At 35.0% G+C, this 22,989-nt stretch overlaps 1 protein-coding gene and 1 long non-coding RNA gene across 2 annotated transcripts in view; both read left to right on the forward strand.

Moving 5' to 3' along the window:
* The first annotated feature begins 2,079 nt into the window (after nucleotides 1-2,079).
* LOC120354166 lies at nucleotides 2,080-6,774 on the forward strand. Its single transcript, XR_005572870.1, has 3 exons — nucleotides 2,080-2,203; nucleotides 3,530-3,802; nucleotides 6,621-6,774. It is a non-coding gene; the product is annotated as an uncharacterized LOC120354166 (long non-coding RNA).
* Nucleotides 6,775-7,685: 911 nt separating this feature from the next.
* LOC111049652 (tyrosine-protein phosphatase non-receptor type 4) overlaps nucleotides 7,686-22,989 on the forward strand; it is a 49,027-nt gene continuing 33,723 nt past the window's right edge. Inside the window, exons 1-5 of the mRNA XM_039440595.1 lie at nucleotides 7,686-7,858; nucleotides 12,293-12,421; nucleotides 14,638-14,851; nucleotides 19,439-19,647; nucleotides 21,591-21,743. Of these exons, the coding sequence (XP_039296529.1) occupies nucleotides 7,712-7,858; nucleotides 12,293-12,421; nucleotides 14,638-14,851; nucleotides 19,439-19,647; nucleotides 21,591-21,743 (852 nt within the window). The 5' untranslated portion in view covers nucleotides 7,686-7,711. The remainder of the gene's footprint in view (nucleotides 7,859-12,292; nucleotides 12,422-14,637; nucleotides 14,852-19,438; nucleotides 19,648-21,590; nucleotides 21,744-22,989) is intronic.

Consider the following 22,989-nt stretch of genomic DNA (forward strand, 5'->3'; position numbering starts at 1 on the left):
AGACAAGGATAGCAATACCATTGCCAATCAAACATCACCATTATAACGTGGACCTCACTATAGAATATTGTCTAAGAATACAACGAATTCATTGAAAAGATACATACTACATGTTTCAACAGCTATGGTGTCATGAAGTTCCCTAAAATCTTATATATAGCAATACCATTGCTGATCAAACACTGCCATTATAACGTGGACCTCACTATAGTAATAAATAAATTCATATCAATATTAACCTTCCGGCAGTCGCGCTGTTGTAAAAAGTACAACAGTGTCAGTTTTTTTGCTGCACAAAACTATTGAATGGGGTGGTGTCAGTGAATGAGTCACCTATGCATTCCAAAACTTTGCCCCCATCACTCCACTAAGTTGCAGTATCAACCGAGCAATGGTTCAGTCTTTAGGTGCCATTTAGTCGCCACAGTGCATGAGATAGGGAAAGACTGTATACGGGGACTGTAAACGAACCAATAACACAGAATGGATGGCTTTGCTTGATGTACCTCATTGGGCTATGAATGGTAATCATCCAAATGTTCATAGGCGTAAAATAATCCAAGAAGATGAAAAAAGTAATTATACAATCAATATTTTTTGACAGTAAACAGAGTACATAACACTTGGAAAATTGGATGTTGTACAAAATACAACACGCGACTGCTCGTGTGATTGAGTAGGGCGCGACTGCCGGAAGGTTAAAAAAATACTTCAAAATTAAATTAAATCAATCACAATTAATTAGAAAATTCCAAACTTTGAAACAACTATAAAATATAGTTTAAAGACAAAAACCCTGAGAGACAAAAGATATAATCGTCGTGATGTTCAAAGGAATCTGTGGACAAAGATTGTTGCATAAATAGGATCTGAAGGTAATATTATTGTAATCAATAACACTAATTTAGTAGATATTTGATTATTCAATGCGTAACTGCTCGTGTGATTGAGTAAGACGCGACTACCGGAAGGTTAATTCTATTCATTTCTATATATTCTGTACTAAATTTATAACGTAAACTTCACTAAATTATAGTAAAAATAATAATTAGGCTCACATCTTTCTTCTTTTTTTCTTTCGACTTTCCACTGTCATTTGATTTTCTGGCATCTTGTTCAGAATACACGGCCGGTAAGCAGACCAGGTTCTTTTCGGGGTGTTTTGTTCTTATATGTCTCACTAGAGGATTTGTGTCATTCTTCTCATATGTGAGTATATCTCCACAAGCTCTACAACACACTTGCATTTATGCAGAATTGGTTGTGAAATTTTGTCGCCGAGTTTTATTTAGTCTGAAAAACACCAAAAATATAAATAGTGAGATGTTATACGTTATCAAGTTGGTATAGTTTGATTAAAACTAATAGGAAAGTGTAGGCCTGATGTATATTCACTATACCGTGCTCAGACACTAATTTTATATGATTAGAATCAAATTAAACAAGTTCAATGAGTAAGAATACTTTTGAAATCAATTTTAAATTAAATTAACAAAGTAAAACGCTTCAAACTTACCATTTTCCAAATGTATGTTGTGTTTATAGCTCGAGTAGAATCTTGTCGTGGTTAGATAAACAATTTGCAGAAGGAATTGAAGTGGAGTTATTGAAAAAGTTCAAGTTAAACACCTGTAACTTATTTGATTCAGATGTGAAAATGATAAAATTTGTTGATGTGTGAGATTTCTGTTGAAAGCTTGAGGAAAATATCATTTTCTTTTGCGATCTTCATAAGAATATTCTATTTTATAATATTGAAACTGAGGATTGATTTATTTGACTGTAGCTTGAAGATAAAAAAAAGAAACATTATTGAAAACCCCGTCGATATACAACTATTTTTGATGACTTCAGACCAAATTCTTTCAATATGAATAAAAATTGAGAACTTTCACTGAAAATAACTAATTTTTGAACGGATTCATTACATTCTTATAATTTTAGTACCGGTAGTCTACCTTATAGTAGCCGCTACAGTTTAAATGATCAGTAAAAATTGACCTGAATTATTTGAATTTCGCGCTTCTTCGTCACCGGTCGCCATTTTCTTTACGACAAAATCGAACAAAATCAAGGTGGCATGTGAGCAGTGTTGATGTTTGTGTTCTTCCGATCGTTTGATATAGTTTTTACATTTTATACCAAAATATTATGAGTTTTTCATTATATTTTGATATTAAACTGCAAATATCATCACTATTTGGTAATTTTACAACTTTTTATTCATTTTAAAATCGTTGGAAGTGAGTTAGTATCGTTCACAACCTATCAAGTTTACAAGTGTGCTCATTAATTTTTGAAGTGGTTATGTCAACTCTGTTTTGGGAAAAGATATAAATAGTAAAGTCTGGGTCTCTGTGTTATAAAATTAAATCGTCCTCTCAGTTTTTTCAAGTGATTCACGTCTACAAATTAAATCTTGTTTACAATACTGCGTCCAAATTTTGGCCGATTGTGACAAATTTGAATGTCGAACTTTTGGTGTCAAGCTTTCATTGCAGATGTGTGGACATATGCTAATTAATCAAATTAGGTGCCGTGCCAAGATAATTTTAGTACGAGTTTAGCATTGAAACGCTTAAAATTGCCGTAAAAACGTTTTGCAAACAGTCGTTTAATTACTCTTATCAGTTTGTGAGGTTATCAAATTTCCTCTGGTTATTGTCATTCTCATATTCAGTGTTATCAATAATTATAGTGTATTCTTCAACTAAAATTAAAATTGTACAAGCTACTTGAAAATGCCACTTTTTACTACCGCGTTTAGAAAATATCTTTGATATTACGAGTGTCTTGATTTATCCTACATTAGTGAATTAAATGTTAGTCTTAGTATCTATTTCTATTTAATGTAGGTAAGCCATAAATCTATTTAAAATATCGTTACTATACCAGCTACTCTCCAAAAATGTCTCTATCTTTTAATAGAGAGTTAGTGGTAAGGATATTTTGAATATTCTTTCCGAAGAATGGACATTGATATGTCCAAAGCTCCGCCAATTTATGTAGATGCATAACAATATTATCCTTAGTTATTACAAATAGCTTTTTTCGTATCATATACAGTTCAATAATAATTTTCTTAGTCTATATTATGTAAATTCATGTATAATTTTGCTGTATTGTAAGCTATTTTATATAAGTGTAGGTTATAGGCCAGTAAATATTGTAATCTACATAAATAAAGTAATCAATCAATCAATAACATGAATAATATAATTTTGTATTTGTATCCCAGAGCAATGACGTTTTTGGCTCATTACTGAGTTATTTATCTGGTCAAATATTTGTTCAAATATCTTTGATCGTCTATGGTTATAGATTAGTTGATAGTCTTCAATTAAAATTACATGATGTACAACAAAATTACTCGGTTACCTAATTAAGAATGCAACATTTCAAGTTAATCAGTTGAGTAATTGAGACGTGATGATGCGTCAAACATAATTTCCCTATCCCGTACACGCGTAAACGATTCCTTTCTTTATTATATTATAGATAATAAAACCATGATATCTCTTGTTTTCAGATTAAATCCACATAGAAAATGACGTATGAAACGCACTTCCATCCAACTCTATTCGTGAGAAATTTTACGACTCCTTCCAGTTACAATAATTCTGATTGTGATGATTCAACTAGATTGATTCTAGAAAATGATTACGCCGCATATGCCTTCCAGTGAATTTGAAATTATATTGTTGAATGTGTGACGGCGAATATCGCATAGTTGAAGTACTCATCCAAAGACAGCCGAGCTGAATTATTTGGATGTTGGGATGGTCTGATTATGTTTGGAAAGGTAAGAATCAATATTAAACCAGATTAATATTTACGTCATTAATACTAAACATTAATGTGTTTGCATTATCTTTGTTTAATTATTTCTGTACGTATTGAACTGTGTAGCATTAGTTGTCAATGTTTTTTATAATAATCATTGACATGTATGAAGGAAACCAGATTGACAATCTATTAATGAAGTAGAACATTGATTGAAGCCTTGCACACACCGGTGCGAGATGAGGTAACATATAGTGAGGTCCACGTTATAATGGCAGAATTTGATTAACATTGGTGTTGCTATCCTTGTCTATCATACCACAAAGCAGATAGCTCTATCATGTGCTGTATCAAATTATGGTGTTGTGTATCAAGTTTAGTTGATACTGTATCATATTGTCGGTGTGTCGAACACTATAGTGAGGTCCACGTTATAATGACAGTATTTGATCAACTTTGGTTTTGCTATCCTTGTCTATCATTCGACAAAGCCGGTGGTACTATCATTTTCTAGATCCACAACGATGACAATTATGTTTTTGACAGTGTAGAAATATAATTAACTAATGCAGAGAATCGGCATCGCTATTCTTCTATCTTCATCCACTGTCATTATAAGGTGGACCACACTATAATTGCTATAGTGAGGTCCACGTTATAATGGCAGTATCTGATTAACATTGGTGTTGCTATCCTTGTCTATCATTCAACAAAGCTATCATTCGATAGTAGTGACTTCCTTTTCTACCTACGCAACGTTGCAACAATGCAGAAATGTATTAATTGACACAATATTTTTTTTTCTCAATTATTATGAAAATTTATTATAAAATCATTAAACAATTTATATTCTTGCCAAATAAAATATAATTTATCAACAAGAATGAACCGAGTTAATATTACATCAGATATACTGGTATCAGCTATCCTCTATAGAAGGCAGTGGCAAGGCGGAGAATTGGCAACGCTGTTCCCCTGTATCTCTCCACTGCTATAACGTTTGTCACATTGTCGACGTTGCAGAGAAAGAAAAGGATAGTACCACCGACTTTGTCGGATGATAGACAAGGATAGCAGCAATAATGCTAGTGGCAATACAGAGAATCGGCAACGCTATAGTGAGGTCCACGTTATAATGACAGTATTTGATCAACTTTGGTTTTGCTATCCTTGTCTATCATTCGACAAAGTCGGTAGTACTATCCTTTTCTAGGTCCAACACGATGCTAATTATGTTTTCGACAGTGTAGAAATATAATTAATGCAGAGAATCGGCATCGCTATTCTTCTATCTTTATCCACTGCCATTATAACGTGGACCTCACTATAATTGAGTAACTGATTCACTGATTGACTCCCCAACTAACTGATTGATTGATTGATTTTATTGAATGATTTACCTTTCGACTAGCTGACTGACTTAGGACCGAATTCACCAAATTTTCGTTTTGGTTTGAGCGCCAGTTTATTCTAAATGAACAATAATAGTATAATAAGTCACAAGGACGGGAAGGGCCGTTTTGCAGGCGAGAATGATGTTTCTAGTCCAGGCGTTAACCGAGCACTGCAAAAGACATTCACGTCCAAGTAACTTACACATTTTTTGACATAATCTAGAAAAGAATAATTGAGAAACAGAAAACTACCTGCTTGTGCTGACATTACTACACTATTCTATAAACATAACCTAGTTTACAAGTTTCCAATCAGGAATTTCGTGATTGTAGTTCACAAAACTTCAACCTGGAGAGCTAAAGGCGGCTTTTGTACTATAGTTAGGCCCACGTTATAATGGCAGTGTGTGATTTGCAATGGTATTGCTATCTTTGTCTATCGTTCAACAAAGCAGATGGCGCTATCTCTTTCACGCATTGCGATGTTGCCACATCGTTTATCAACAATGTAGAAATTCAACTAATTGGCAAAATATTTAATCTCAATCATGAAAATTTTATTATCAGATCTTTAAAAAATATATTTTCTTGACAAATAAAATATGATGATACTATTTTCAACAATAATGAACAGTTAAATTGATCAGATATACCAGTATCAGCTGTTTGGGTGGCAAGGCTGAGATCTGGCAACCCTTTACTCCTATCTTCCTACACTGCCATTATAACGTGGACCTCACTATAGTAGTTTTGCTGTTCCAAATTCGGAACAAGAAACATACTCGACTGTAAAGAAAACATATGATTTTATTACAGTATAGTATGCTGCTTAGACCATTTATAAAGTAGACACGCTGGGAAGTCTAGCCTCTGAAGCCAACATCTACTGCCAAATCCACCCATCTTGACGTCACAACCAAGCTAAAACAATGCATTGTTCAACAACAATGTAAGTTAAACACCACAAACACTTACACAACAAACTGTTGTGACGTCAACGTGGGCGAATTTGGCAGTAGAGATGTTGGCTTCAACGACTTTTAGTATGGATATACAATTTGCCGTGTCTACTCTATAAATGGTCTAAGGTATGCTGTAACGAGAATCATATGTTTATTGTTATACAATCAGCTGTTTACCGGCTTGATTTCATGGATGTAAAATAGCTGAAATTGAATGAATATGATAAAAATCATATTACAAAATCAATTCAAAATCACCTGACTTAGAACCAACTGCCGCTCAAACCTAGTTTTCGTTTTTAGTGAATTTGAAACTTACTGACTGATTTTTCACTCCATTATTAATTTTCTGATTGGGTAATTCATTGAGAGCTTATCAAGGCGATCGTTGGGAGGGTCAAGGTGACGTTATTGATTCATCGACTGATTGATTGCTTGACCAATTGATTGATTTATTCACTGATTAATTGATTGATTGCAGAATGATTGAGAGCGTATCAAGGCGAGCATTAGGCGGCTCCAGTGGAACCTACAATGTCCGCGCCTCAGAGCTGGCTCGAGATAGGCTTAAAACCCTCACGGCTACCGTATTCTTCCTGGATGACACACAGCATACGTTTCAGCTTGAGGTCAGTATTTGAGAATTCATCTTCAAATAGTCATTAATTCATTATTAACTTTCTGTGTTAAGTCATAGAGAAAAATAGCATACGAAGATATTTCATGGTTTGTAGAATTCATTCAAAGTTTGGAAGTTTTGTATCAAATTATGGTGTTGTGTATCAAGTTGAGGTGATACTGTATCATTTGTGGTGATACTGTATCGTTTTGCGGTGATACTGTATCATTTTGTAGTTGTAGACCTCACTATAGTAGTTTTGCTGTTCCAAATTCGGAACAAGAAACATACTCGACTGTAAAGAAAACATATGATTTTATTACAGTATAGTATGCTGCTTAGACCATTTATAAAGTAGACACGCTGGGAAGTCTAGCCTCTGAAGCCAACATCTACTGCCAAATCCACCCATCTTGACGTCACAACCAAGCTAAAACAATGCATTGTTCAACAACAATGTAAGTTAAACACCACAAACACTTACACAACAAACTGTTGTGACGTCAACGTGGGCGAATTTGGCAGTAGAGATGTTGGCTTCAACGACTTTTAGTATGGATATACAATTTGCCGTGTCTACTCTATAAATGGTCTAAGGTATGCTGTAACGAGAATCATATGTTTATTGTTATACAATCAGCTGTTTACCGGCTTGATTTCATGGATGTAAAATAGCTGAAATTGAATGAATATGATAAAAATCATATTACAAAATCAATTCAAAATCACCTGACTTAGAACCAACTGCCGCTCAAACCTAGTTTTCGTTTTTAGTGAATTTGAAACTTACTGACTGATTTTTCACTCCATTATTAATTTTCTGATTGGGTAATTCATTGAGAGCTTATCAAGGCGATCGTTGGGAGGGTCAAGGTGACGTTATTGATTCATCGACTGATTGATTGCTTGACCAATTGATTGATTTATTCACTGATTAATTGATTGATTGCAGAATGATTGAGAGCGTATCAAGGCGAGCATTAGGCGGCTCCAGTGGAACCTACAATGTCCGCGCCTCAGAGCTGGCTCGAGATAGGCTTAAAACCCTCACGGCTACCGTATTCTTCCTGGATGACACACAGCATACGTTTCAGCTTGAGGTCAGTATTTGAGAATTCATCTTCAAATAGTCATTAATTCATTATTAACTTTCTGTGTTAAGTCATAGAGAAAAATAGCATACGAAGATATTTCATGGTTTGTAGAATTCATTCAAAGTTTGGAAGTTTTGTATCAAATTATGGTGTTGTGTATCAAGTTGAGGTGATACTGTATCATTTGTGGTGATACTGTATCGTTTTGCGGTGATACTGTATCATTTTGTAGTTGTAGAATTCATTAACATTTTGGAAGTTTTGTATCAAATTATGGTGTTGTTTATCAAGTTCAAGTGATACTGTATCATTTTGTAGTTGTAGAATTCATACAAAGTTTGGGAGTATTGTATCAAATTATGGTGTTGTTTATAAAGTTGAGATGATACTGTATCATTTATAGACCATAAATTATGGTGATATCATAGAGAAAAGATAGCATAAGAAGATATCCAATGGTTTGTAGAATTCATTCAATGTTTGGAAGTTTTGTATTAGTTATGGTGTTATGTATCAAGTTGAGGTGATACTGTATCATTTGTTGTGGTACGGTATCGTTTTGTGGTGATACTGTATCATTTATGGTGATACCATTGAGAATAGCATAAGAAGATATCCCATGTTATACGTCGTTTTGTTCCAAATTCCAATCCGATTTTTGTTAACTGAAGCCAACTTTTAAACTTTACACTTGTCTCAGTATCACGTTAAGCCGTCGGTCCCGGCTGCCTAAAAAGGAGTCGTTAGGTCATGTCAGAGGCCCTGAAATTGATCAGTTGCGACCTGAAAACTCTGACATCAGATCTGAGCCAGCCAGGTCACTCGATATTATTATTATTATTATTATTATTATTATTATTATTATTATTATTATAGTATCTAAAGAAATGGGTACGGTATCGTTTGTGGTGATACCATAGACAAAAGATAGCATACGAAGATATTACATGGTATAGGTCGTTCATGTTCCAAATCTTAAGCCGATTCTTTGTTAACTTAAGCTGGCTACTGTCTATTATTAGTGTGTTGTTGGGAGTGTAAGAGTGTAAGAAGGGCACAGTATGAGAGACTATCAGCGTCACATAGCTTCACCAAAAACAACTACTAGGACTATCGGCTTCAGTTAACACTCACATTTGCAACATAGACACCCTATACACTGTCTATTATTAGTGTGTTGTTGGGAGTGTAAGAAGGGCACAGTATGAGAGACTACCAGCGTCACATAGCTTCACCAAAAACAACTACTAGGACTATCGGCTTCAGTTAACACTCACATTTGCAACATAGACACCCTATACACTGTCTATTATTAGTGTGTTGTTGGGAGTGTAAGAGTGTAAGAAGGGCACAGTATGAGAGACTACCAGCATCACATAGCTTCACCAAAAACAACTACTAGGACTATCGGCTTCAGTTAACACTCACATTTGCAACATAGACACCCTATACACTGTCTATTATTAGTGTGTTGTTGGGAGTGTAAGAGTGTAAGAAGGGGGAGTGTAAGAGTGTAAGAAGGGCACAGTATGAGAGACTACCAGCGTCACATAGCTTCACCAAAAACAACTACTAGGACTATCGGCTTCAGTTAACACTCACATTTGCAACATAGACACCCTATACACTGTCTATTATTAGTGTGTTGTTGGGAGTGTAAGAGTGTAAGAGGGCACAGTATGAGAGACTACCAGCGTCACATAGCTTCACCAAAAACAACTACTAGACTATCGGCTTCAGTTAACACTCACATTTGCAACATAGACACCCTATACACTGTCTATTGTTAGTGTGTTGTTGGAGTGTAAGAGTGTAAGAAGGCACAGTATGAGAGACTACCAGCGTCACATAGCTTCACCAAAAACAACTACTAGGACTATCGGCTTCAGTTAACACTCACATTTGCAACATAGACACCCTATACACTGTCTATTGTTAGTGTGTTGTTGGGAGTGTAAGAGTGTAAGAAGGCACAGTATGAGAGACTACCAGCGTCACATAGCTTCACCAAAAACAACTACTAGGACTATCGGCTTCAGTAACACTCACATTTGCAACATAGACACCCTATACACTGTCTATTGTTAGTGTGTTGTTGGGAGTGTAAGAGTGTAAGAAGGGCACAGTATGAGAGACTACCAGCGTCACATAGCTTCACCAAAAACAACTACTAGGACTATCGGCTTCAGTTAACACTCACATTTGCAACATAGACACCCTATACACTGTCTATTATTAGTGTGTTGTTGGGAGTGTAAGAGTGTAAGAAGGGCACAATATGAGAGACTACCAGCGTCACATAGCTTCACCAAAAACAACTACTAGGACTTTCGGCTTCAGTTAACACTCACATTTGCAACATAGACACCCTATACACTGTCTATTATTAGTGTGTTGTTGGGAGTGTAAGAGTGTAAGAAGGATTAGTGTGTTGTTGGGAGTGTAAGAAGGGCACAGTATGAGAGACTACCAGCGTCACATAGCTTCACCAAAAACAACTACTAGGACTATCGGCTTCAGTTAACACTCACATTTGCAACATAGACACCCTATACTTTGTCTATTATTAGTGTGTTGTTGGGAGTGTAAGAGTGTAAGAAGGGCACAGTATGAGAGACTACCAGCGTCACATAGCTTCACCAAAAACAACTACTAGGACTATCGGCTTCAGTTAACACTCACATTTGCAACATAGACACCCTATACACTGTCTATTATTAGTGTGTTGTTGGGAGTGTAAGAAGGGCACAGTATGAGAGACTACCAGCGTCACATAGCTTCACCAAAAACAACTACTAGGACTATCGACTTCAGTTAACACTCACATTTGCAACATAGACACCCTATACACTGTCTATTATTAGTGTGTTGTTGGGAGTGTAAGAGTGTAAGAAGGGCACAGTATGAGAGACTACCAGCGTCACATAGCTTCACCAAAAACATCTACTAGGACTATCGGCTTCAGTTAACACTCACATTTGCAACATAGACACCCTATACACTGTCTATTATTAGTGTGTTGTTGGGAGTGTAAGAGTGTAAGAAGGGCACAGTATGAGAGACTACCAGCGTCACATAGCTTCACCAAAAACAACTACTAGGACTATCGGCTTCAGTTAACACTCACATTTGCAACATAGACACCCTATACACTGTCTATTATTAGTGTGTTGTTGGGAGTGTAAGAGTGTAATAAGGGCACAGTATGAGAGACTACCAGCGTCACATAGCTTCACCAAAAACAACTACTAGGACTATCAGCTTCAGTTGACAGTCAAATTTGCAACAAAACAGTCCTTCACCATGGCATATCACCATAGATGATACAGTATCAACACAACAAGATACAGTATCATCTCAACTTGATACACAACACCATAATTTGATACAAAACTTTCAAACTTTGAATGAATTCTACAAACCATGGTATATCTTATTATGCTATCTCTTCTCTATGATACAATCCTTAGCAGGAATGTAGGATAGAATGAAGGTAAAAAATCTGGTGTGGCGCACTCAAACTTTCCTTGCCGTTATGAAAATTGATCACACGAGGTCTGTTATCTCTTCATAGTGAATCATTTAATAGAATCAACAGTTGTCAATAGTTTGCAATTGGATAATCACATTTTCTAGATTTTCGAGTTTATTTTCAATTTTAGGTGAAAATGTTACTGAACATTAATTGTAGAGATTCTCATGCTCAATCTATTCTACTCGTAATTTTTGTTTAAATTGTATCTGATGCTTGATAATTAAGAATCTAAAATCAAACTTTGCATAGATGGGGCGGGACACCTGAAATTTCTACAGATATGGGACTTGTGGCAGTTGATAGAGCTTATCGATGATTATTTTAGGTATGAATTTGATCAAAATCGTTGGAGCCGTTTTCGAGAAAATCGCGAAAAACCCTGTTTTTGACAACATTTTCGCCATCTTGAATCGCATTTGATCGAAATTATTCGTGTCAGATCCTTATATTGTAAGGACCTTACGTTCCAAATTTCAAGTCATTCCGTTAATTGGGAGATGAGATATCGTGTACACAGACACACACACACACACACACACACACACACACACACACACACACACACACACACACACACACACACACACACACACACACACACACACACACACACACACACACATACACACACACACATATACAGACCAATACCCCAATACCCAAAAACCAGTTTTTTGGACTCAGGGGACCTTGAAACGTATAGAAATTTAGAAATTGGGGTAGCCTACCTTAATTTTTTTCGGAAAGCAATACCGTACTTTCTTACCTATGGTAATAGGGCAAGGAAAGTAAAAAGGTAAGCGTACTATTGTATATGTAAAAAGTATTTTTGATATAGATTAGTAATTTATCAATATTCTAAGTTAGAATTAAAACCTTAGGAGTAATTTATTATTGTGTTTCAGAAACGAGCCAAAGGACAGGTGCTTTTGGAAAATGTCTTCCAGCATCTAGAACTCATTGAAAAGGACTACTTTGGCTTGCAGTTCTCCGAGAATGGAGTACTACCAAGTCCGCCCAACTCTGATGTTATGGTAAGTGAAGATTTAGATTATACACCTATAGTGAGGTCCACGTTATAATGGCAGTATTTGACCAACATTGCTATCCTTGTCTATCATTCCACAAAGCAGATAGCGCTATCCTTTCCTAGCTCCGCAATGTTGCCAGATCAATTTCCAACAATGTATAAATATAATCAATCAACAGAATATCCAATCTTAATTATGGAAATGTATTAATAATCAGGGCAGCCCTTGGAAGACCTAGATTGTATCCCAGCAGGAATTTGTTTATTGAGTTTGGAGTATCAACAATACGGCAAGTGTTTTTCAAGAGCATAATTTTCCATATCAATAAAAATAGAGAAAGCCTTACGTTTAATGCGAACCCACACAATTTACGCCCAACAACTTATATAATAGATCATTTTTAGATTGACAGTCAATAAACGTCAGCTTCAGTATTTCATGGAATTCTTTGCAAATAAAATCCTAATTCATTTTATTACCAGTCCTTTTTCAAAAAAATTGAAAAATGAAATTGATAAATGGGTGAGAGCAAACATGTATTTCAATATTAATTTATTGCTTTTGTTGTTGTCAATGCTCTTTCTATTCTTCTTCATTCTATTTCTGTTAATTTTGTTTAATAGCTACTTAACTTTTTCAACTTGTACTCTTTTGCTCTTGTACATGTACATAATATTATATAATTACTTTAATTGAACTCACTTCTGGCGCTCAAGTGTTACTTTTGCCTGTAGAGCCAAAATTTTATTTTATTATTATTATTATTATTGATAGTTCCCTAATTTTTATGTATGTATTTTAGTTGAGTGCAGTAGCATATATTTATTTTTTGTAAAGCTTTTTTGTATTTTGTTTTTGGCAAATTCATTCATTCATTCAATCAATGGTAAGTATATGTTCGAGTCACATAAATTATAATTGATTATTTTAAACAAGAATGAACAAGTTAATATTACATCAGATATACCGGTATCAGTTATCCTCTATAGAAGGCAGTGTGGCAAGGCAGAGAATCGGCAACACTGTTCTCCTGTATCTCTCCACTGTCCTTATAACGTTTGTCACATTGTCAACGTTTCAGAGCTAAGGATAGCGCTATCTGCTTTGTCGAATGATAGACAAGGATAGCAACACTGATGCTAATTAAATACTGCAATCATATCGTGGGCCTCACTGTAATAAAGAATATTTACATTCCATTTTAAAATATTGTTAGTATAAAATAAAATATCGGTGGACCGAGCTTTGCTCTGGAGTGTAAAAGCATAGAACATTTGTAACGAAAGATTGAATTTATAGTTTATATTTACTTTTCAATTTCTCAGTCGTACAATTATTTTTACAGTTATATGAGGAGGCACAACAGGCTTATGCCCAAAACTGTCCCTTTTCAAATTCATACTACAGTCCAAATCAAAATCTAGGTCAAGCTACTATCACTCGTCAAAATAACAATTTATTCACACTTCAAACAACAAACACATCATCAATTACAAATAGATGTACTATGAATTCTATTTAGAATGATATACTATGTACTATTGTACACTAACAGCATCTAGTTACTATTTTGGACTTTCTGGAGTAAACATGTTTACTGAGAAAAGATAAATAAACGAATTTTTCTTCTCGTGAGATCAGCTGGATGATCCCACAAACATGCACTCGTTCATTCTCTTCCACAAAGACCTTAAAGATGCATAGACTCACATGCAGCGCTAGTGTCGTACTTGGAATTGAAATCCGCCATTGAGGGGGCAACCCATAAGATTATTACATACCAATGCCACCAATGCCTTTGTGATCTATAGTATTACAAATAAATAATATATAATATCTCGTGCTAAAATACCCCAATGGCGGCCTTCAATTTCAAGTAAGAGCTAAGAGCTATGCATTGGGAAGGCATAGGCATTGTGGGTCTATATCTCTTTAAGGTCTGCTCTTCCATTACGGTATTGACAGACGACAAAATTTCCAAGGACGTATTTATCCTTTTAATGTCCTTCAGCGAGTTATCCCAGGGTTGAGACCTAGTGCAATCAAATTTTCATATCATAAACCTACTTTGATCCAAATTTCGTGAGAATCGTTAGAGCCGTTTTCGAGATCCGGTCACACACAGATATATAAACATCTTAACATATAAACAGAAATTGCTCGTTCAATAGCATAGGATATAGGATTATATTTTTCTATTTCTTTGTTCTATTTTTCAGAGATGGCTGGACCCCACCAAACCGGTCAAGAAACAGATGCGGGGTCAGGGTAATTTTTATTTTAGGGTGAAATTTTACGTTTCCGATCCCAGTAAACTGCAAGAAGAATACACGAGATATCACTTCTATCTACAAGTACGCAAAGATATAATGGTGGGACGTCTTGTTGTACCTCCTAGCACCGCTTGTCTACTGGCTAGCTATATTATACAATGTGAGTATTATTTAGTTATCAACAGAGCCATACACATCATCTCTATCATAAAAATCTGGTGTGGTACACTCACACAACTTTCCTTGCTCATATTTGAAACATCGATCAGACTTCTGTGTATGTGTATGTATACTTTTTTTCAGAGTACTTTTTCCCTTGTGTAAATTGTGAAATTCGATGGATTTTTTCAAAGTCGTCAAAACAGCTGTTCTACAGATGAAATATCTCGACTATGTGTTATTTTTATAGACTGCTCTACCTACCTACCTCATGCACGAGAAGGAGGTTACAAAGTCCATTTCTCAAGGATGGGGTGAACCCCCCATTAGTTTCCCAGAAAGGAGACTCATGCCAGTTGATAGAGCTGATAAATAACTATACAGGGTATGAATTTGAAAAAATCGGTCAAGTTATTTTTGAGAAAATCGTGAAAAACATGGTTTTTTAGTAATTATCCGCCATTTTTCTCAAGAATATAACGGAGCTCCTGCAATTTTCCCAGAAATAAGACTCATGTCAGTTGATAGGGCTTATAAATAGCTATCCATGGTATGAATTTGAAGAAAATCGTTAGAGCCGTTTTCAAGAAAATCGTGAATAACATGGTTTTTTAGTGTTTATCCGCCATTTTTCTCAAGAATATTACGGAGCTCCTGCAATTTTCCCAGAAATGAGACTCATGTCAGTTGATAGAACTTATAAATAGCTATCCATGGTATAAATTTTCGAAGAAAATCGTGAAAACATGGTTTTTTAGTAATTATCCGCCATTTTTTCCGCCATCTTGGATTGAATTTTATTGAATTTCTTATTGTCGGGTCCTCATGGTACAAGGACCTTAAGTTTAAAATTTCAAGTCAATCGGTTAATTAGAAATGGAGTTATCGTGTTCACAGACATACACACATACACACACACACAGACCAACACCCAAAAATCATGTTTTTGGACTCAGGGGACCTTGAAACGTATAGAAAACTTGAAATTGGGGTACCTTAATTTTTTTTTTGGAAAGCAATACTTTCCTTACCTATGGTAGTAGGGCAAGGAAAGTAAAAATGAATGTCTGTTTGTTTGTTTGTTCCCTATAGACTCGAAAACTACTTGACAGGACGGCATGAAACTTTTGCAATATGTTGTGTGAATATTGGGGATGGTTTCTGACCATAAATTTTAATAGGGGGGCTAATAATTATTTATCAATCCATTTTACAGACCTATGTTTTCGAAATTGTCGGCCGAGCGGCTAACGTAGAATGGTAAGATCATCATGATTCGATATCATGTTGTGATAATGTGTACGTTCTGTGTACAGTAAATTGTTCCAGTTCCAATCGTAAATTGTTCCATCACGTGACTAGTGCAAAATGTTCCCATGGAACGCCATTCCAGAATCGTTGGTTCAAGCTTTTGGCGCGCACATATAAAGTTGATTTACACCAAAATGTGTCGTTTACTAGCTGCGTGAATGAAGAAAGGCTGTTTTACAAACCTACCGTCTAGAAAAGTATAAATTTCTTTTATTCCATTACTCTCAAATTTTTATAGAGAAAAATTCATTTAATGAATGGCTATCAAACATCATATTGTTGGTTATGTATTCTATGCTATGGTGAACAAACTATCAGCGCATGCGTAGAGAAGCAAGCAGACTACAATAATCGACCAATGAGAGCTCAGATAGTTGGAACTGTACCAGGTCGGACAATTTACCACACTTCGACTGTGGGGCAGGATTTTGGAACTGGAACAGGTTTCTGGAACAGAATCTGTCAAAATTCCTCCCATGGAACGCGGAACTTCTTACTTGATAAATTGTGAATCGGACAATTTACCACATTCCATGTACACCGAACGGGCACATTATGATTTAGCATCTAAACTTACCAGCGTAATAAACACGTCACTCTGTGATAAAATTGTTTACTGGCATTAAAACGGTAGTTTTAAGCATTTATAGGAAGTCCGTATTGAGATGTGAGTGAAAATATTGATTGTCAGCTAAATTTCATGATTCACAAAATTAAGTCAAGTGTGACATGGGATATATTGACTTTGGTTCAAAATTCGCCGGGTAAGCTAGTAATATATAAATATAATAAAGGAAAGACTTGGCTTATACACGTAGGGGATAGGAAATACACGAATGACGCATCATCACATCTCAACTACTCAACTCATTAACTTCACATTTTGCATATTGATACTTAATTAACCGAGGATGGTTATAGGCCTATTTTCAATTATTCAAGATTTCAGTTTGTCAAGTTTTCAATTAGACCATTTCGGTGCATATGTTACATGCCAGTATTTTATACTAACAGTGTAACCTGAACTCCGGACGGTTCTAATTGAAAACTAAAAATATTGAATAATTTAATATAGGCCTATAACCATCCTCGGTTAATTAAATATCTATATGCAAAATTCCAAGTTAATCAGTTGAGTAGTTGAGACGTGATGATGCGTCATTCGTGAATTTCCTATCCCCTACGTGTATAAGCAAATTCTTTCCTTTATTATGTTAGGCTATAGATTATTCATAATTTGATTTAGAATTTTCGCTTTCATTATTACTTTCCTTGCCCTATTACCATAGGTAAGGAAAGTATTGCTTTCCAAAAAAATTTAAGGTACCCTAATTTCATGTTTCCTATACGTTTCAAGGTCCCCTGAGTCCAAAAACATGATTTTTGGGTGTTGGTCTATGTGTGGGTGTGTGTCTGTGTGTGTCTGTGAACACGATAACTCCATTCCTAATTAACCGATTGACTTGAAATTTTAAACTTAAGGTCGTTATACCATGAGTATCCGACAATAAGAAATTCAATTCAAAATGGCGGAAAAAATGGCGGATAATTACTAAAAAACCATGTTTTTCACGGTTTTCTCGAAAACGGCTCTAACGATTTTCTTCAAATTTAAACCCATATATCAGCTCTATCAACTAGCATGAGTCTCCTCCCTGAGAAACTAACAGGGGGTCCACCCCATCCTTGAGAAATTTACTTTGTAACCTCCTTCTCGTGCTTGAGGTAGGTGGGTAGAGCAGTTTATTCAAAAGAACACACGTTGATATTTTGTTTGTAGAACAGCTGTTTTGACAACTTTCAAAAAATCCTCAAATTTCATAATTCAAACAAAGGAAAATGTACTCTGAAAGCAATAACTATAGTATAATCGTAGTTTTAATAAAATTATTTAGCCGCCAATCGGCATAATGTTATTCCCCTAGATTATCCTCGTTTAAGAATGAAGCTTATAGATCAATGAGCAAGGAAAGTTGCTCACCAGATTTTTTTTGTAAATGTCTTGTACTTATGTTTTTGAAGGGACGGATTCAAGGATCCAAAGGTTCAAAGGACCTCACACGTTATCTTTTATATTTAGAGTGAGTAAACTATTTGGGCTATGCCTGTTGGTCCTTCCCTAGTTATAATAAATAATTGTGTGTACCTTGAATCAACAAATGAATTTAATTATTTTGTGACTTCTCCTATGAATTGCAGGCTCTATTAACTTTAAAATGAATGATTGTCTTATTTGTTTGTATACTCTCATATAATTCTACTTCACTAAGCAGCTAGTTAACCGAACGAAGTGAGGTCTAAGATTTGAGACGACGGTTTGGCATTTCTCTTAATGTTTATATGTTTTAATGTTGCGCATTTACGGCGAAACGCGGTAATAGATTTTCATGAAATTTGACAGGTATGTTCCTTTTTTAATTGCGCGTCGACGTATATACAAGGTTTTTGGAAATTTTGCATTTCAAGGATAATATAAAAGGAAAAATAAGCCTTCTCCATACGCCAATATTAGAGTAAAAATCAGACTATAGAATCATTCATCATAAATCAGCTGACAAGTGATTACACAGATGTGTGGAGAAGCCAGTCTATTGCTGTATTTCCATAAGGTCTATAGTTTCAATCAGGTAATTGTGAATGAGAATACTGCGTGAAGTCTAATGTTCACAGAACTACTAGTATGAAAGGAAAAAGGAGCCTCCTTCATACGCCAATATAAGAGTAAAAACCAGACTATAGAATTATTCATCATAAATCAGCTGACAAGTGATTACACAGATGTGTGGAGAAGCCAGTCTATTGCTGTATTTCCATGAGGTCTATAGTTTCAATCAGGTACTTGTGGATGAGAATACTGCGTGAGGTCTACTGTTCACATAACTACTAGTATAAAATGAATAAGGAGCCTCCTTCATACGCCAATATAAGAGTAAAAATCAGACTATAGAATTATTCACCATAAATCAGCTGACAAGTGATTACACAGATGTGTGGAGAAGCCAGTCTCTGTTGTCTACTGTTCACAGAACTACTATTATAAAATGAATAAGGAGCCTCCTTCATACGCCAATATAAGAGTAAAAATCAGACTGTAGAATTATTCATCATAAATCAGCTGACAAGTGATTACACAGATGTGTGGAGAAGCCAGTCTATTGCTGTATTTCCATAAGGTCTATAGTTTCAATCAGGTAATTGTGAATGAGATTACTGCGTGATATCTACTGTTCATAGAACTACTAGTTATAACCATTTGATTTGATTTTCTTTTGTTTAGCCGAGCTCGGTGACTATCAAATAGACGAGCATGGACCAAAGTACATATCAGGTATGGAGCTGATGCCACATCAGACTGAGGAAATGGAGAAGAAAATTGCTGAATTGCATAAATTACACAAGGGCCAGACGCCCGCCGATGCTGAGTTCAACTTCTTAGACCACGCTAAGAGGCTGGAGATGTATGGGGTAGATCTTCATAAAGCTAAGGTAGACTTATTTCATTGTATTTTATCATAGAGAAGAGATAGCATAAGAAGAAGATAGATATATCATCTATATTTTTGAAGAACTAAGGGTACCCACACTTAGGCAGTTATATGTGATAAAGATTGTTTCGCATTTAAATAAAAATATAAGTAATTTAGAAATAAGGCATACACCATACCAAACACGACCAGCAGTATCAAACATTTTTAATATAAATTTTATTAAGTTAGTGGTGTGTAGACACCAATTCTCTTATTTTTGTAATATATTTTCGAACAAAGTTCCAATTATTTTCATAAATACAAAAATTACTAAAAAACTTCTTAAAGAAATAAATATATGGGTTGAACAGAATATTTATTATAGACTACCTAAATTCTAATAGTTTCATAATTTCGTTACCAGCTCCATTTTGGTTATGTGTTGAATGAGGTTTCTTGTTTTTTTTTGTCATTGTACTACCTATTGGATTTTTGTTACTTTTAATTTCTTTATTTATATAATTTAATTTCCTGTATGAACTCACAGCCAGCGCACAAGTTTACTTTGATGGCTGTGCCAAGTATGTGTAAAAATGTATTTCATCTCATTATTTGTATTGTACATTGGCAAATAAATATTCAGTTCTAAAATATTTTTAAAAATTTGAATATTACCAGCATATTGCCAATCAACAGCACTCGTGACGATGACGTGACAATAGCAGACGCGATGACACAGAATAGATACAGAATGGAAACTTGTAATCAAACGCCTATCCAACCAATGCTTTTTACATGACGCCAATACTAAACACGTCACATGACCTTGGGAAGTTCCAATCCTGGTCTTCTGATTGGCTCGTGGCAGTGAACGAGATCAATTGATCCGGATCATTAGAGTGATCCGAACCTACCATCAATACTATTACAATGCGGCGCTTCCTAACAAGATGGCGGATTTTGGCGTCAGGATATAGCCAAGTTTCCGTACTGTATGTATACTGTGGCGATGATGCGTCAAACATTTATTTTCCTCCACCTACTGTCTAAAGTACTTACTTTACTCCCTGAAACCTAATACTAAAGTGTCACTTTTTCGCTCTCGGTAGTAAAAAACAGAAAAACTCCCTAGGGAGTAAAAGTGACTCCATTTAAATAACATGGGGAGCATCTCTACTTTGAAACTTACATTGTAATAGGTTAGAAGGTCTAAGATCAGATGAGAAAGCATAATAGAGGTGTCTGTCATTGAGTCAACTGAATTCAATACCACAACCAGAAATTTGATCAACTCATGAAATATATGTTTGTATGATAATTATTATATTCTTAATATTAGTAGACGATAAAAATTTATACAATTTTTAAAATATTTTATTCTATTCAAAATACCAGCCAACAAATATTTTTGATCTGCAATTCAAATCTGAACCGCGTGATCTGGAGTCAGCCATTTTTGGTAGCTGCCCAGCTGATATAATTGTTACAACTTTTGCCGATAGATAGCGCAATCGGCAGTGCCAATCAGACGACAGGTTTTTAGGTTTTAGATTTAGGTTATGTTGTTAGGAATCATTGTCACCAATACGTAAGTTATTAGAATGATTTTATTTGCTGTTTCTATAAAAAAATGTAGATGGAGGAAAAATGTTGTGTACATCACGAGCGAAAAATACTTTTTCTCCCTCAGGAGAATTGCTGCCCTCGGCTTCGCCTCGGGCTTCAATCTTTTTCCCACAGGGAGAAAAAGTCGTACTTTTCACTCTAGGTATACAAATAACTATTTCTATCCCATGCATGTTAATTGATTGAATTCTTTATCCTATTAATAAAGTAGATTACCTTATAATTTGATGATTCGTTTCATTATCATGATTTTTGTTAATTTTCAAACTCAATAAATGAATAATGATCAACTCCAATAAACAATGAATTTTCTAATTCATTTTCCTTTGTTTGTAGGATTCTGCCAACAAGGAACTCCACTTGGGTGTTACTTCTATTGGACTAGTCGTATTCCAGAACGGAATTAAAATCAACACATTCTCCTGGGGAAAAATTGTCAAGATCTCATTTAAACGTAAACAATTTTTCATCCAGCTGAGAAGAGAATTGGTGAGTGAAACTTCTTCCTATCCTTCTAGAATTTTTATTTAAATTTATTTTCATTTAAAGAGAAGAAGGAAAAAAACTTACAATTATAATTTCAAAACATTATTAGCATTTGATTTACATGGCTCATGGTGTCACCCAAAATTTTCAATATCAATAAACAAATTATTATTACTAGTAGTTCTGTGAAAAGTAGACCTCGCGCAGTTATAACGACGTCCCAAACCTTAAGCACGTCCACACTGAAACACTAACTATTTATTTGATCAGATCATGCTTACACAAGATTTAATTATCATATATAACGCTTTCCGGAATTTAGCGCGAGAAAACCAGAAGACATCTAGGCGCCCAGACGAGCTGTTATAAGTTCTTTGTATCCTATTTTAATAGTGCATAAAAATTGCATTCAATGAGGCATGCAATTTATAGTCTACACAGCTGCTAATTTTTTACCAGGTTACATTGAGATATTGAATTGTATGCGTCATGGCATGCAATTTATAGTCAACTCGACAGCTGATTTATTATGAATAATTCTATAGTCTGAATTTCACTCTAATATTGACGTATGAAGGAGTCTCCTTATTCCTTTTATAATATCCTTCAAATGCAAAATTTCCAAAAACCTTGTTTATATGTCGACGCGCAATTTAAAAAGGAACATACCTGTCAAATTTCATGAAAATCTATTACCGCGTTTCGCCGTAAATACGCAACATATTTAAACATATAAACATTTAAACATTAAGAGAAATGCCAAACCGACGACTTGAATCTTAGACCTAACTTCGCTCAGTCAATTAAACGAAAATCCAAATTAAATGCTGTAATTCACCCCGAAGACTTCTGCTACTGCAAATATTGACAACAGGGTAAACAGCTAGATGGAAATTCGATGAGCGCTATTATTCAAAAATTATTCGTCAGCCCGGGAACTGACAAATTTGTTCCCGGGCTGACAAATAATTTTTGAATAGTAGCGCGGGGTAAATTACAGCATTTAATTTGGATTTTCGTTTAATAATAATAATAATAATAAAAAATTTCATTAGCATTTGAATAATTATTGCAATATCTCAATAATTTTCATCAATAAATTAGTTTTTCATCACTCTATTAAGGAGAAGAAAGCTTTACATTTATTAATATAGTGAGGTCCACGTTATAATGGTAGTGAAGAAAGATTGCAGAACAGTGTTGCCGATTCTCTGCCTTGCCACTGCCTTCTATAGAAGATAACTAATAG

The sequence above is a fragment of the Nilaparvata lugens genome, chromosome 14 (genome assembly GCF_014356525.2).
Source record: "Nilaparvata lugens isolate BPH chromosome 14, ASM1435652v1, whole genome shotgun sequence".
Lineage (NCBI taxonomy): Eukaryota > Metazoa > Arthropoda > Insecta > Hemiptera > Delphacidae > Nilaparvata > Nilaparvata lugens.